Genomic DNA, 17,748 nt, shown 5'->3' with positions numbered 1-17,748 from the left:
TCAAGTATTTTCATGCAAAATGTGTGAAAACACGCCGGGGAAGTTTTACACAGGTCTTGTTAAAAACTTAATGATTAATTACAGAAATGCGTTGTAAAATATATTTTAATGAAAAACAGCATTTATTTATCTTTTTTAACACGAGCTCTAAATTTTACATTTTATACAAAAGTAACTCAAGACACCAGGTCCCGATACCGGCTATGCCCGAGTCATTGGTATTTACTCCCCTTGAATTCTCTTCAATATAGAGGTACGCGGGGTAAACAAAGATCGATTTTCTTAATTTTTGAGTCGGGGGAAATGTTTGGTCTTTTTCTATCCCCATATGTAGGACGCATCGGTCCTTCGAGACCAGCATCTCGTAAAAAATGTGCATCTTATATTCGTAGGATGACGGTAGGTTATCAACTTAAATCAAAGGAAAAGCTTGTTAACACTATAGAGGCCACATTTATGAGCCTATCTTCATGAAACTAGGTCAGAATTTTTATCTTGATGATTCCTAGGCCAGGTTCAAAACTGGGTCATGTGGGGTCAAAAACTAGGTTATCCACTCAAATCAAAGGAAATTTAGCTTGCCAACACTATAGAGGCCACATTTATGAACCTATCTTCATGAAACTAGGTCAAAATGTTTATCTTGATGATTCCTAGGCCAAGTTTAACAGGTGAGCGATATAGGGTCATCATGACTCTCTTATTTCTTCATGTTTTGGTCCGATGAATTTTAAATGAGTTACTGCCCTTTGATTATTCAACAATAGTAAGCTATAGCACCATCCTTGTCTGGAGTAAATTCAATGAATTCCACTTTTGTGCATTTAAAAGATAATACTCATACTTTAGGAGCATCAGTCAGTTTTACCAGTATTTTCTTGTTGTTTTTAGTCTAATTTTGATACTTCTTTCATCAGTATTAATGGAAGTTTTTTGTATTTCATTATCCCGCTTTCATTTTATGTACTACATTTCCCGTTAGACTTAAATGTCATGTCTAGATCATTCTTTGGGATTTTTCTTATAGTAAGCAGTAAAAACATGGGAAAACTTCAATGCAGCGGGATAATGAAATACAAAAAACTTCCATTACCAAATCGTTGAATCATGCCCCCGTCTTAGCATCAAGGAAAACGGACCCCTGCTTAGCAATTTCATAAATCCGGCCTCGGAAGCTATTGGAAGCTCTTTATTGGGCCATGGGTCATCTGGGGTCAAAAACTAGGTCACTAGGTCAAATCAAAGTAAAACCTTGTGTATGTGTTAGAGGCTGTTTTTTTCAACTGATCTTCATGAAATTTTGTCAGAATGATTGCCTTAATGAAATCTAGGCCAAGTTCGAAAATGAATTATGTGGGATCAAAAACTAGGTCACTAGGTCAAATCAAAGAAGAACCTTGTGTATGTGATAGAAGCAGTGGGGGTATATTGCTTTGCACCTGTTGGTCGCCGTGGTCGATATGTCGGTATGTCCATAGAGCGAACGTCTTCTACACAATAACTGGAGAACCACTTGACCCAGAACCTCCAACATTAGAGCATGATTGGGCCATGGGTCATCTGGGGTCAAAAACTAGGTCACTAGGTCAAATCAAAGTAAAACCTTATGTATGTGATAGAGGCTGTATTTTTCAAATGATCTTCATGAAATTTTGTCAGAATGATTGCCTTAATGAAATCTAGGCCAAGTTCGAAAATGAGTTATGTGGGGTCAAAAACTAGGTCACTAGGTCAAATCAAAGAAAAACCTTGTGTATGTGATAGAAGCTGTATTTTTCAATTGATCTTCATGAATTTTAGTCAGAATGATTGCCTTGATGAAATCTAGTCAAGTTCGAATATGGGTCATCATGGGTCAAAAACTTGGTCACTAGGTCAAATCAAAGAAAAACCTTGTGTATGCAATAGGGGCTGCATTTTACACTGGATCTTCATGAAATTGGATCAGAATGTTTTTCTGGATGAAATATAAAAGGAGTTTGAATATGGGTCATCTAGGTTCAAAATCTAGGTCACCAAGTCAAATTATACAAAAACCTTGTGTACGCAATAAGGGCTGCATTTTACATTTGATATTCATAAAATTTAGTCAGAATGATTGCTTTGATGAAATCTAGGTCAGATTAGAATATGGGTCATCTGGGGTCAAAAACAAGGTCGCTAGGACAAATCAAAGAAAAACGTTTTGTATGTAATAGAGGCTGTATTTTTCAATTGAGGTTGATGAAATTTGGTCAGAATGATTGCCTTGATCAAATCTAGGTCAAGTTTGAATGTAGGTCATATTGACTCAAAAACGAGGTCACTAGGTCAAATTGAAGAAAATAATTGTTTATTCTTAAGAGACCTGAAAGCTTGTTGATGGCTTCTTGCATCCTGTATGTGGCTGTAGTGGCATGTTCTTCCTTACACCATGATGAAATTTGGTCAGAATGATTACCTTGATCAAACCTAGGTCAAGTTCGAATGTAGGTCATATTGGCTCAAAAACTAGGTCACTAGGTCAAATTGAACAAAATACTTGTTTACACTTAAGATACCACATTTTTGGTCCAATCTTAATAAAAATTGGTCAGAATATTTGTTTCCATGAAATCATTAGGTCAAACATGTTTACACTGTTATGGTGTGTTTCTCAGGTGAGCGACCTAGGGCAATCTTGGCCCACTTGTTTTGGTTTAGTAGGTCAAAGGTCAATGTCATAGTGATCACAGGGCTGAAAATGGGACAAGCCATAAACATCTCTTGTTTTTATGAAGTTTGAAATTTAATGACTAAAAGATAAAAAGATACGAAATCTTTTGCTTATATTCTCACCTGAACTTTATTTTCAGTTAATATAAATACATTATCAAACTGCAAGTTCTCGTGCATCTCTATTTACATTTTTAGCTCACCTGAGCACTTTGTGCTCAAGGAGAGCTTTTGTGATTGCCCTGTGTCCGTCGTCAACAATTTGACCCTTAACACTCTAGAGGTCACAATTTTATCCCAATCTTAGTGAAACTTGGTCAGAATGTTACCCTCAATAAAATCTTGGACGAGTTTGATATTGGGTTATCTGGGGTCAAAAACTAGGTCACTAGGTCAAATCAAAGGAAAAGCTTGTTAACACTCTAGAGGTCACAATTTTGGTCCAATCTTAAACTTGGTCAAAATGTTACTCTCAATAAAATCTTGGACAAGTTTGATATTGGGTCATCTGGGTCAAGAACTAGGTCACCAGGTCAAATCTAAGGAAAAGCTTGTTTACAATCTAGAGGCCACACTTATGACTGTATCTTCATGAAACTTGGTCAGAATGTTATTCTTGATGATTTTTAGGTCAAGTTTGAATCTGGGTCATGTGGAGTCTAAAACTAGGTCACCAGGTCAAATCAAAGGAAAGCTTGTTTACACTCTAGAGGCCACATTTATGACTGTATCTTCACGAAACTTAGAATGTTAACCTTGATGATCTTTAGGTAAAGTTCGAATCTGGGTCATGTGTGGTCAAAAACTAGGTCACTTGGTCAAATCAAAGGAAAAGCTAGTTAACACTCTAGAGGCCACATTTATGACCATATCTTAATGAAACTTTGTCAGAATGTTAATCTTGAAGATCTTTAGGTCAAGTTTCAATCTGGGTTAGGTGGAGTCTAAAACTAGGTCACCAGGTCAAATCAAAGGTACAGCTTGTTAACACTCTAGAGACATAATTTTAAGTTTGAAACTCATGGGAATTGATTAGAATGTTTGTTTTTATGACCACTAGGTCAAGTTCAAATCTGGGTCATGTGGGGTCAAAAACTAGGTCACTAGGTCAAATTAAAGGAAAAACTAGACTAGTTAACACTCTAGAGGCCACATTCTTTACCATATCTTAATGAAACTTGGGCAGAATGTTAATCTTGATGATTTTTAGGTTATTAGGTTAGGTGAGCGATACAGGGCCTTGGCTTCATGGCTCTCTTGTTATTAAAATGAAGCGATATGGGGTGACAGATTGCCATTTCATGTTTACAGAATATATTTTAGAAATTTTTTACTACAGGTTCAATTTACAAAAGAAGCTGTCATAATGCCTACACAACAGGCTTCTGATGTTGATAATGACATAAGAATGAGAGTTGGCTATAATGGGTATGTTGTTTTTATTTTCTTATTTGGAAATTGACGATTGCTGTTCTGACATTTACAAAAGATAAGACTCTGCTGTTGATTTTCAAATTGACTTGCATTCAAAGAAAAAACTCCATTTACCAGTAACAACTTTCCAGCTCAGCTATGACAAGGTGAGCTTTTATGATCACCCTTCGTCCATCCTTCTTCCGTCTGTTGTCGTCTGTCCTCAATTTCTTGTGAACACGATAGAGACCACATTTTGCAATCAATTCTAATCAAACTTGCACACAACTTGTATTGGCATAAATTTCAATTCCTTTCGAAAACTGGCCAGATCCCATCATGGGTTCCAGAGTTATGGCCCCTTAAAGGGACAAAAATTGCAATTTTGGCTTTTGCAGCCATATTGAGACTTCATTTATGGTTTGATTTGGTGCAGACTTGCAAAATATCTTCAGCAACAATAAATCTTGGATTCCACTTACTTCCGGATTTTGGCTAAAAAATCATTTTTCTTTCATATTGAAGTTTGGTCATATTATGAACATTAGAATAAGAGTTTTTATTTCTAAACTATTTTAAAATGCCAAATCAAGAAAAAAAGATGACCGTGTCGGGAACTGAAACCGGACTGCCGTGGCAGGAAAGAAGTTTTCCGCTGTCACTACCAATAGCGTTATGGAGGATTTAGTGTTCAGTAAGCGTTAAATATACATATTTATAATCAAGGCAGTTTACCTCGAGTAACGCTTCTCGATTTTCATCGTAAAAATTAGTTTCCGAAACTTATAATGTGTCAGTAATTAAGTTTTAAAGCATTCTTATGAAATATAGCATTAATTTCCAGATATTTAAAAAAAAAATCTTGTTTTTTTGTTGTTGAACGATCTGGAGGCCAGTCCCTTCAACATGTTACATCTTGGATTCCATGATGAATCTGTCAGATCCAATCATAGGTTCCTGAGTTACGGCCCCTGATTGTCCCCTGAAAGAGCCTAAATGTGTTAATTTTTACCTTTTGAACATGATAGAAGTGACATTTTACAGTTGATTTTAACCACACTTACACACAACTTAAGTCACAATAAGATCTTTGTTTCTTTCGAAAACCGGCTAGATTCATCATGGGTCCTAGAGTTACTGCCCCTGGAAGGGGCAAAATTCCCTAATTTGGCTATTTCAGCCATATAGAAGTTTCATTATGTCTCCCCAGGAGACATATTGTTTTTGCCCTGTCTGTCTGTCCGTCCGTCCTTCCGTCCGTCCGTCCGTACGTCACACTTCATTTCCGAGCAATAACTGGAGAACCATTTGACCTAGAACCTTCAAACTTCATAGGATTGTAGGGCTGCTGGAGTAGACGACCCCTATTGTTTTTGGGGTCACTCCGACAAAGGTCAAGGTCACAGGGGCCTGAACATTGAAAACCATTTCCGATCAATAACTAGAGAACCACTTGACCCAGAATGTTGAAACTTCATAGGATGATTGATCATGAAGAGTAGATGACCCCTATTGATTTTGGGGTCACTCCGTCAAAGGTCAAGGTCACAGGGGCCTGAACATTGAAAACCATTTCTGATCAATAACTAGAGAACCACCTGACCCAGAATGTTGAAACTTCATAGGATGATTGGTCATGAAGAGTATATGACCCCTATTGATTTTGGGGTCACTCCGTCGAAGGTCAAGGTCACAGGGGCCTGAACATTGAAAACCATTTCCGATCAATAACTAGAGAACCACTTGACCCAGAATGTTGAAACTTCATAGGATGATTGTTCATAAAGAGTAGATGACCCCTATTGATTTTGGGGTCACTCCATCAAAGGTCAAGGTCACAGGAGCCTGAACATGGAAAACAATTTCCGATCAATAACTAGAGAACCACTTGACCCAGAATGTTGAAACTTCATAGGATGATTGTACATGAAAAGTAAATGACCCCTATCGATTTTGGGGTCACTCCATGCAAGGTCAAGGTCACAGGGGCCTGAACATTGAGAACCATTTCCGGTCAGTAACTTGAGAACCACTTGACCCAGAATGTTGAAACTTAATAGGATGATTAGTCATGCAGAGTAGATGACCCCTAACGATTTTGGGGTCACTCTGTGAAAGGTCAAGGTCACAGGGGCCTGAACATTGAAAACCATTTCCGGTCAGTAACTTGAGAACCACTTGACCCAGAATGTTGAAACTTCATAGGATGATTGAACATGCAGAGTAGATGACCCCTATTGATTTTGGGGTCAGTCTATTAAAGGTCAAGGTCACAGTGGCCTGTTCATGTAAAATCATTTTTGGAAATAACTTGAGAACCACTTGACCTACAAACTTAATAGGATGATTGGACATGCAGAGTAGATGACCCCTATTTATTTCGAGGTCACTTGATCAAAGGTCAAGGTCACAGGAGCCTGAACAGTGACTTGAGAACCACTAGGCCAAGAGTGTTGAAATTTAGCGGGATGACTGGACATGCCAAGTAGATGATCCCTATTGCAGCCAACCATCAGTGTCTCTTTGACTTTCGCTCCTGACCCCTATTTACTTCTTGCCTATAGGACTTTGCATTGGGGGGAGACATGCCCTTTTTTTAGGGATGGGAACGAATACTGAAATCAATATTCGAATATTCGGTTTGCCATATTCGAATATATTCGAATATTCGGTTTGTTTTAATGGAAGCTTTAAATTCTTATTAAGTGACTGGCATATACCCAACGTATTCATTTGTTTAAAGCGTGGATCATCGTACGTAATAAGGCCAAAACATGTTTGTTTCCGTTAACCCAATCCTACCTAGCAAAACCCGCCTATCCTAGCGTTTTATTTCACGATTCTGTCAGTATAATCATGAACATATTTAACTAACTCAGTGTTTTAGCTTCAAAATGATACAAAAAATCAAAACGATTATAATTTAGACCGTCGCAATTGTATCTAAAAATAGCAGGTCGTCCCATTTAAACATGAAAATTTTCAATCGGCGTGTAAAAATAGTCGTGTAAAAAGCAAGTAAGGCAGACTTAAACCTCCTTTAACATGAACTTATGCATCAATTATATGCTATTTCTTGATTTTATTATAAAGTACTTTAAAATTTAATTCGAATACGGCCGATTGCGGATGAAAACCGATTCCGTGGAGGGTCTGAAACGTCGTACAAAATATTGTGAAAAGATCGGCAATATCTACAAGTTTGGTATTGTTTTCGAAACAAAAAAAATCTACAACTTGTTACATAAAACAGGCTCCAATAAAAATGAACAAAAGATAAAAACATATCACATTTACGCCTTATACAAACTGTTAATCCGTAGCGATGACCTATGCATTGCAATTTTCTTGTTAATTGGACATCTTTTGACATGCATCTGACACACTGACGCCTGTTGCAAACTGTTAATCCGTAAGGATGGCCCCTGCCAATTATGCATTGCTATTTTCTTGTTAATTGGACATCTTTTGATACGCGATAAACAAACATGATTTTATTCTGTAGAATTAGCATGCTAATATTGCCCAAAATCACTGATACTTATTTTGAAAAAAAAAAAAAAAATACAATAATTTACGAATATTCGAATTTGATTTTCATATTCGAATATTCGACCGATTTTCGAATATTCGAATATTCGTTCCCATCCCTACCTTTTTTACAAAAGCATTTTCTAGTTTCTAGTTTATGCTTTGATTTGATACAAACTTGCACAGAATGATTATCTTGATGATTTCTAGGCCAAGTACAAAATTGGATATTGAGGGGTCAAAAACAAGGTCATCAGGTCAAATCAAGGAAACGCTTGTTAACACCCTAGAAGGCACATTTATGACCCTATCTTCATGAAACTTGGTCAGAATGTTTATCTTTATGATTCGTAGGCCAAGGTCGAAACTGGGTCATTTGGGGTGAAAAACTAGGTCACCTTGTGAAATCAAAGGAAAAGTTTGTTAACACTGTTGAGGCCACATTAAATTTTATGACCCTATGTTCATGAAACTTGGTCAGAATGATTATGTTGATGAGTCCAAGGCCAAGCTTAACAGACGAGTGATATAGGGTCATCATGACCCTCTTGTTATATAAGTACAGTTAAAAGTAGGTATCTCAAATTTTAAAGAATGTGAACGTTTTACTTCAAGAAAACCTAAATTTGACTTATTAATAATGTCAAATTGCCGAATAGTGGAGCGCGCTGTCTTATGGACAGCTCTTGTTCTTTGTTGCTATCTCTTATATCTTACTGTAGCTTCACATTAACATTGTTCAGCATGCAAACAAAGTATGTGCAGGGGCTGGGCCCATTATATCCAAGGTCAAGGTCACCAAGGTGTTATACTAAGGTTATTTTTAAGGTTAGTGTTTTTCGACAACCTTTGTTTTTCTGTCATATCTTTGTTACTATTGCTTATATCTAGCTGTAAATCACATAAACATTGTCCAGCATACAAACAAAGTATGTGCAGGGGCTGGGCCCATTATACCCAAGGTCACCAAGTTGTTATACTTGGAATTATTTTCATGTTAAATTTTTTAGAACTATATTTCTTTATAGTCATCATCTGCATGTGTGGTTACAATACCCATCACTCTATTTGTATTTTTGACAGAATTATGCCCCTTTCATACTTGCCCTTTAACCCCTCTTAGTAGTAGGGTCTTTTAGTATCTTGGTGTATCTTCCTTTTAAAGTAGAGGTCTCTTATTGAGACATAAATTCATTTTACTGTCAAATCGCCGAGTAGTGGAGCATACTGTCTTATGGACAGCTCTTTTTAAATTCGCACATTTTCATAATATGCGAAATGATATTTTCACGGAAGTGTTTTTTTCTATAGACTAGAGAGTATACTTGATTGCTTTTCTAATTGTCTGCTTTTTAGCACACATTTTGAAAAGTGTGCCGCCACAATCTAGTATGAATAAGGTAATCATAAATTATTCCATTCGCTCACAACATGGGGGATTACTGTCATATATCATTATTATGACAAATCATGCACACTATTATCGCCTTGCTTGAAAGTATATAGACTTAAATATATATAACTTTTCTAGTGGCAATTTCACAGATGCATATCTTTAATTATTAAGAGCATTGATGGTTAAAAAGTGCATTTTTAAAGCATGCTGAAATTGTAACAAAACCGGTTTTGTGATAGTCACCAACGCTGAGTACGTGTTATCATGCTAGAAAACTAGAAAATACTGGCTGTCAGTTGGCAGGGGGGGGAGGGGGGGGGGTGGGGGGAAGGGTCCTGACCCCAAATGTCTGTGTCTAAAACCCATTTCATTTTCCACTCAATTGTGTAATTGCAAAGGAAGTAAACTAGTAGATATCTCTGCTTGAATACTTATCTAAGGCAAGAGTTGTTATTCTTTGTGGCCACAGTTAAAACTTCAGTTATTAATGTAAACACAACCTTTCATAAATATCTCAATGGTAAATTTGGTTATTTGAAGGACTTAAATATCAATTTCTAGACTTAATTTAATGTCTTTCTATCTTTAAATTTTTATGCTCCCGAAGGGAGGCATATTAGTTTTCAACTGTCCGTCCGTTCGTTCGTTAGTTCGTTCATTCGTTAGTTCGTTCGTTCGTACAAACGTTAACTTTTTGAATGAAGGCACTTTACTTGCGAACCACTGCACCCAGGACCTTCAAACTTCACATGCTGATAGTACTTATTGAGTACACCACCCCTACTGACTTTGGGGTCACCAGGTCAAAGGTCAAGGTCACAGGGGCCAACGTTAACTTTTTGCATGAAGGCACTTTACTCGCGAACCACTGCACCCAGGACCTTCAAACTTCACTTGCTGATAGTACTTATTGAGTACACCACCCCTACTGACTTTGGGGTCACCAGGTCAAAGGTCAAGGTCACAGGGGCCAACGTTAACTTTTTGCATGAAGGCACTTTACTCGCGAACCACTGCACCCAGGACCTTCAAACTTCACACGCTGATAGTTCTTATTGAGAACACCACTCCTACTGACTTTGGGGTCACCAGTTCAAAGGTCAAGGTCACAGGGGCCAACATTAAGTATTTGCTTGAAGACACTTTACTCGTAAACCATTTCACCCAGGACCTTCAAACTTTACATACTGATAGTACTTTATGAGTACACCAACCCTACTGACTTTGGGGTCACCAGGTCAAAGGTCAAGGTCACAGGGGCCAATGTTAACTTTTTGCATGAAGGCACTTTACATGCGAACCACTGCACCCAGGACCGTCAAACTTCACATGCTGATAGTACTTATTGAGTACACCACCCCTACTGACTTTGGGGTCACCAGGTCAAAGGGCAAGGTGCTGTGGGGGCATTTGTCACCATTAGTGACAGCTCTTGTTTAGATTCTTTCTCTAAATCATAGAAAAGGCTATGTTAACACAAGAGGCCACATTTTGAAGGATGAATTTGTAACTGGGTCACTGGCCACAAGGTCAGGTCATTGAAAAACTTAGTTAATGAGCTACTACCTGATTTATTTAAAACATGATCAGAATGTTTCTCTTTAAATAATTTCACAGAAATGTTCATAACAAGGCTGTCAGTATACAGGGCAACTTTTCCTTACATATAGCTACACTGGAAGGGTTGAGAACATTTTTGCCAGTATTTAATGTTGGCCTGATTTAAAAAAAGTCACAGTATTGTTTCTTAGATGAGCCTCAATCAAATTCCTTCAGATCATTCTGCTACCAAGGTCGAGGTTAGACTTGGAGGTGAACTTCCCTTTATCAGATTTAATAACCATAAGTAGTGATAGCTCTAGTTGTTAGAAAGTACTTTATTTTGTTTCAGTTTAGATAATAGTTTCATAAGTATGCCTTAACTGTGGTGGAATCCATTGTTATACTTGTTAATGTGTAAAGTAAAATACTTTAAGTAAGGAAAAATCATCCTTAAGAAATTTTGTAACTATTTCTTATAGGAACATTAGGATAATGTCTTCAGAAGTGAGTTTCTGCTAAATTGATATTTATGTGGAATACTGTATGCAGACTATATATAGATCCGCTCAGTTATTACATCAGTGATAGTGTTTATTGATTGTTTCTTTTCTGCAGATTTTGCGGAAGTCAGCAGATTTTCATTATGAAAAATTTACTTTATGTTGAGGTGATGGTGAAGTTGAATTTTTTTTTGAAAGAACTTTAGATATAATGCTTATCTTACTTTTGTAAAAGTTCTATCATTTTTCAGTGTTAATTTTGTCAGTTACATGTGATTGTTGTAAAATTTGAAGATAGTTACTTAATTTATTTGTGGAATTTGATGCTCATTTTATAAAAAAAAATCTCGCCTTTTGAGTATTTCAGAATGATGTTGAAATTTGACTTTTTTAAGAGACAGATTTTGTGAAATAAAGCATGTTTGTAAATTTGCAGCATATGATATTTCCTTACATTTCAGAGATATTCTGATCACAGCTATAACTTGTGAAATAAGTTATGAGGATTTCTGTGCAGAGATTAAAGATATATGCAAGTTTGATGACCAACAACCTTTTACTGTAAAATGGGTGGATGAAGATGGTAAGAAATATTCTTAAATACTCAGTCTGTGTTTGTCTGTTGTGTGTCAGGACTGGAGCACATACAATGTGTCTGTATGCTGTACAATAGGACTAGAACACATACTCTTTGTTCGCTGTCGTACATCAGGACTGGCACACATACACTCCTTGTCTGTCTGTCGTACATCAGGACTGGCACACATACACTCCTTGTCTGTCTGTTGTAGATCAGAACATGCACACATACACTCCTTGTCTGTCTGTTGTAGATCAGGACTGGCTCTCATACACTCCTTGTCTGTCTGTTGTAGATCAGGACTGGCACACATACACTCCTTGTCTGTCTGTTGTAGATCAGGACTGGTACACACACACACTCCTTGCCTGTCTGTTGTAGATCAGGACTGGCACACACACACACACACACTAACACACTCCTTGCCTGTCTGTTGTAGATCAGGGCTGGCACACACACATACACACTCCTTGCCTGTCTGTTGTAGATCAGGACTGGCACACACACACACTCCTTGTCTGTCTGTTGTGGATCAGGACTGGCACACACACACACTCCTTGTTTGTCTGTTGTAGATCAGGACTGGCACACAATCACACCTTGTCTGTCTGCAGTAGATCAGGACTGGCACACACACACTCCTTGCCTGTCTGCTGTAGATCAGGACTGGCTCATATACACTCCTTGTCTGTCTGTTTCAGATCAGGACTGGCTCACATACACTCCTTGTCTGTCTGTTGTAGATCAGGACTGGCTCACATACACTCCTTGTCTGTCTGTTTCAGATCAGGACTGGCACACATACACTCCTTGTCTGTCTGTTGTAGATCAGGACTGGCACACATACACTCCTTGTCTGTCTGTTTCAGATCAGGACTGGCACACACACACTCCTTGTCTGTCTGTTTCAGATCAGGACTGGCACACACACACTCCTTGTCTGTCTGTTTCAGATCAGGACTGGCACACACACACTCCTTGTCTGTCTGTTGTAGATCAGGACTGGCACACATACACTCCTTGTCTGTCTGTTGTAGATCAGGATTGGCTCAAATACACTCATTGCCTGTCTGTTGTAGGTCAGGACTGGCACACATACACACCTTGTCTGTCTGTTGTAGATCAGGACTGGCTCACATACACTCCTTGCCTGTCTGTTGTAGATCAGGACTGACACATACACACACACACACACACACTCCTTGTCTGTCTGTTGTAGATCAGGACTGGCACACATACACACGTTGTCTGTCTGTTTCAGATCAGGACTGGCACACATACACTCCTTGTCTGTCTGTTGTAGATCAGGACTGGCACACATACACTCCTTGTTGTAGATCAGGACTGGCACACATACACACGTTGTCTGTCTGTTTCAGATTAGGACTGGCACACATACACTCCTTGTCTGTCTGTTGTAGATCAGGACTGGCACACATACACTCCTTGTCTGTCTGTTGTAGATCAGGACTGGTGCACATACACACCTTGTCTGTCTGTTGTAGATCAGGACTAGAACACATACACTCCTTGTCTGTCTGTTGTAGATCAGGACTAGAACACAAAATCTGTGTCTGTCTGTTGTAGATCAGGACTGGCACACACACACACTCCTTGTCTGTCTGTTGTAGATCAGGACTGGCACACATACACTCCTTGTCTGTCTGTTGTAGATCAGGGCTGGCACATGTACACTCCTTGTCTGTCTGTTGTAGATCAGGACTGGCACACATACACTCCTTGTCTGTCTGTTGTAGATCAGGACTGGCACACACAAACTCCTTGTCTGTCTGTTGTAGATCAGGACTGGCACACATACACTCCTTGTCTGTCTGTTGTAGATCAGGACTGGCACACACACACACTCCTTGTCTGTCTGTTGTAGATAGGACTGGCACACACACACACTCCTTGTCTGTCTGTTGTAGATCAGGACTGGCACACATACACTCCTTGTCTGTCTGTTGTAGATCAGGACTGGCACACACAAACTCCTTGTCTGTCTGCAGTAGATCAGGACTGGCACACACACACTCCTTGTCTGTCTGTTGTAGATCAGGACTGGCACACATACACTCCTTGTCTGTCTGTTGTAGATCAGGACTGGTACACACACACACTCCTTGTCTGTCTGTTGTAGATAGGACTGGCACACACACACTCCTTGTTTGTCTGTTGTAGATAGGACTGGCACACACACATACTCCTTGTCTGTCTGTTGTAGATCAGGACTGGCACACACATATACTCCTTGTCTGTCTGTTGTAGATAGGACTGGCACACATACACTCCTTGTCTGTCTGTTGTAGATCAGGACTGGCACACACAAACTCCTTGTCTGTCTGCAGTAGATCAGGACTGGCACACACACACTCCTTGTCTGTCTGTTGTAGATCAGGACTGGCACACACACACTCCTTGTCTGTCTGTTGTAGATCAGGACTGGCACACATACACTCCTTGTCTGTCTGTTGTAGATCAGGACTGGCACACACACACACTCCTTGTCTGTCTGTTGTAGATAGGACTGGCACACATACACTCCTTGTTTGTCTGTTGTAGATAGGACTGGCACACACACATACTCCTTGTCTGTCTGTTGTAGATCAGGACTGGCACACACATATACTCCTTGTCTGTCTGTTGTAGATAGGACTGGCACACACACACTCCTTGTCTGTCTGCAGTAGATCAGGACTGGCACACACACACTCCTTGTCTGTCTGTTGTAGATCAGGACTGGCACACATACACTCCTTGTCTGTCTGTTGTAGATCAGGACTGGCACACACACACACTCCTTGTCTGTCTGTTGTAGATAGGACTGGCACACACACACACTCCTTGTCTGTCTGTTGTAGATCAGGACTGGCACACATACACTCCTTGTCTGTCTGTTGTAGATCAGGACTGGCACACACAAACTCCTTGTCTGTCTGCAGTAGATCAGGACTGGCACACACACATCCTTGTCTGTCTGTTGTAGATAGGACTGGCACACACACACTCCTTGTTTGTCTGTTGTAGATAGGACTGGCACACACACATACTCCTTGTCTGTCTGTTGTAGATCAGGACTGGCACACACATACCCTCCTTGTCTGTCTGTTGTAGATAGGACTGGCACACATACACTCCTTGTCTGTCTGTTGTAGATCAGGACTGGCACACACAAACTCCTTGTCTGTCTGCAGTAGATCAGGACTGGCACACACACACTCCTTGTCTGTCTGTTGTAGATCAGGACTGGCACACACACACTCCTTGTCTGTCTGTTGTAGATCAGGACTGGCACACATACACTCCTTGTCTGTCTGTTGTAGATCAGGACTGGCACACACACACACTCCTTGTCTGTCTGTTGTAGATAGGACTGGCACACATACACTCCTTGTCTGTCTGTTGTAGATAGGACTGGCACACACACATACTCCTTGTCTGTCTGTTGTAGATCAGGACTGGCACACACATATACTCCTTGTCTGTCTGTTGTAGATAGGACTGGCACACACACACTCCTTGTCTGTCTGCAGTAGATCAGGACTGGCACACACACACTCCTTGTCTGTCTGTTGTAGATCAGGACTGGCACACATACACTCCTTGTCTGTCTGTTGTAGATCAGGACTGGCACACACACACACTCCTTGTCTGTCTGTTGTAGATAGGACTGGCACACACACACACTCCTTGTCTGTCTGTTGTAGATCAGGACTGGCACACATACACTCCTTGTCTGTCTGTTGTAGATCAGGACTGGCACACACAAACTCCTTGTCTGTCTGCAGTAGATCAGGACTGGCACACACACACTCCTTGTCTGTCTGTTGTAGATCAGGACTGGCACACACACACACTCCTTGTCTGTCTGTTGTAGATCAGGACTGGCACACATACACTCCTTGTCTGTCTGTTGTAGATCAGGGCTGGCACATGTACACTCCTTGTTTGTCTGTTGTAGATCAGGACTGGCACACATACACTCCTTGTCTGTCTGTTGTAGATCAGGACTGGCACACACAAACTCCTTATCTGTCTGTTGTAGATCAGGACTGGCACACACACACACTCCTTGTCTGTCTGTTGTAGATAGGACTGGCACACACACACTCCTTGTCTGTCTGTTGTAGATCAGGACTGGCACACATACACTCCTTGTCTGTCTGTTGTAGATAGGACTGGCACACACACATACTCCTTGTCTGTCTGTTGTAGATCAGGACTGGCACACACACATACTCCTTGTCTGTCTGTTGTAGATAGGACTGGCACACACACACACTCCTTGTCTGTCTATTGTAGATCAGGACTGGCACACGCACATTCTCCTTGTCTGTCTGTTGTAGATCAGGACTGACACACATACACTCCTTGTCTGTCTGTTGTAGATCAGGACTGGCGCACATACATACCTTGTCTGTCTGTTGTAGATCAGGGCTAGAACACATACTCCTTGTCTGTCTATTGTAGATCAGGACTGGCACACATACACTCCTTGTCAGTCTGTTGTAGATCAGGACTGGCACACACGCACACACACTCCTTGTCTGTCTGTTGTAGATCAGGACTGGCACACATACACTCCTTGTCTGTCTGTTGTAGATCAGGACTGGCACACACACACACACACTCCTTGTCTGTCTGTTGTAGATGAGGACTAGAACACAAAATCTGTTTCTGTCTGTTGTACATCAGGACTGGCACACATACACTCCTTGTCTGTCTGTTGTAGATCAGGACTGGCACACACACATACTCCTTGTCTGTCTGTTGTACATCAGGACTGGCACACACACACTCTTAAGTCCTTGTCTGTCTGTTGTAGATCAGGACTAGAACATAAAAATAGTTTCATTACAAAATCATACAAATATCAGACTTGAAATTAAGTATATAATGAGTTTTATCAGGCATGTTTGGTATCTACGTAGCTCTTAGACAATACGTAAATTGAAAAATGCACTTACTTTATGCGATATTAACGAAATAAACAAGGAAAATCCAAGCCATCAAGACAGCAAAAATTTGTGTTTTGATTTTTGAAAGCCTAGTTTTTGGCGACTTCTGTTTGGGTGTACAAAGAGTCTGTACACTGTGTTCTTGATAGGAAAAATGGCTCTTGTGATAGAAGAATCTGAAGTTACATTTACAGGAGATCTTATCATGCAAAGTGTCATCGCTGATAGTATATGTTTATATTTGCTGGAAATCCCTGTACTGTGTCATCAGACATAAAGAATGATTATATTTACAGGAGATCCATGTAGTGTGTCATCACAGATAGAGTATGTTAATATTTACAGGAGTCCTTGCACAATGTCATCACAGATAGTGTATGATAATATTTACTGGAGGTCCATGTAGTGTGTCATCAGAGATAGAGTATGTTTATATTTACAGGAGGTCCATGTAGTGTGTCATCACAGATAGTGTATGATAATATTTACTGGAGGTCCATGTAGTGTGTCATCACAGATAGTGTATGATAATATTTACTGGAGGTCCACTAACAATGTCATCACAGATAGAGTATGTTTATATTTACAGGAGGTCCATGTAGTGTGTCATCACAGATAGTGTATGATAATATTCACAGGAGTCCATGCACAATGTCATCACAGATTGTGTATGATAATATTTACTGGTGGTCCATGTAGTGTGTCATCACAGATAGTGTCTGTCTGCAGTAGATCAGGACTTGGGGTCACTCCATTAAAGGTCAAGGTCACAGGGGCCTGAACATTGAAAACCATTTCCAATCAATAACTAGAGAACCACCTGACCCTGAATGTTGAAACTTGATAGGATGATTGGTCATAAAGAGTAGATGATCCTTATTGATTATGGGATCACTCCGTCAAAGGTCAAGGTCACAGGGGCCTGAACATTGAAAACCATTTCTGATCAATAACTAGAGAACCACTTGACCCAGAATGTTGAAACTTCATAGGATGATTGTACATGCAAAGTAGATGACCCCTATCGATTTTGGGGTCACTCCATTAAAAGTCAAGGTCACAGGGGCCTGAACATTGAAAACCATTTCCGGTCAGTAACTTGAGAACCACTTGACCCAGAATGTTGAAACTTAA

The 17,748-nt window shown here is 39.9% G+C and overlaps 1 protein-coding gene across 3 annotated transcripts in view; it reads left to right on the top strand.

Annotated features, from left to right (window-relative positions):
- Positions 1–17,748, top strand: part of LOC123527409 (protein kinase C iota type-like) — a 213,633-nt gene that overhangs the window by 41,484 nt on the left and 154,401 nt on the right. For all 3 annotated transcript variants that reach the window (XM_053523317.1, XM_045306832.2, XM_045306834.2), the window contains exons 2-3: positions 4,034–4,122; positions 11,538–11,659. In XM_053523317.1, coding sequence (XP_053379292.1) covers positions 4,061–4,122; positions 11,538–11,659 — 184 coding nt within the window. In that variant the 5' untranslated portion in view covers positions 4,034–4,060. The remainder of the gene's footprint in view (positions 1–4,033; positions 4,123–11,537; positions 11,660–17,748) is intronic.

Source organism: Mercenaria mercenaria, chromosome 14 (assembly GCF_021730395.1).
Source record: "Mercenaria mercenaria strain notata chromosome 14, MADL_Memer_1, whole genome shotgun sequence".
In the NCBI taxonomy this organism is placed as follows: Eukaryota; Metazoa; Mollusca; class Bivalvia; order Venerida; family Veneridae; genus Mercenaria; species Mercenaria mercenaria.
The sequence above is the reverse complement of the archived record's forward strand: the minus strand, read 5'-3'. Positions and strand labels throughout refer to the sequence as shown.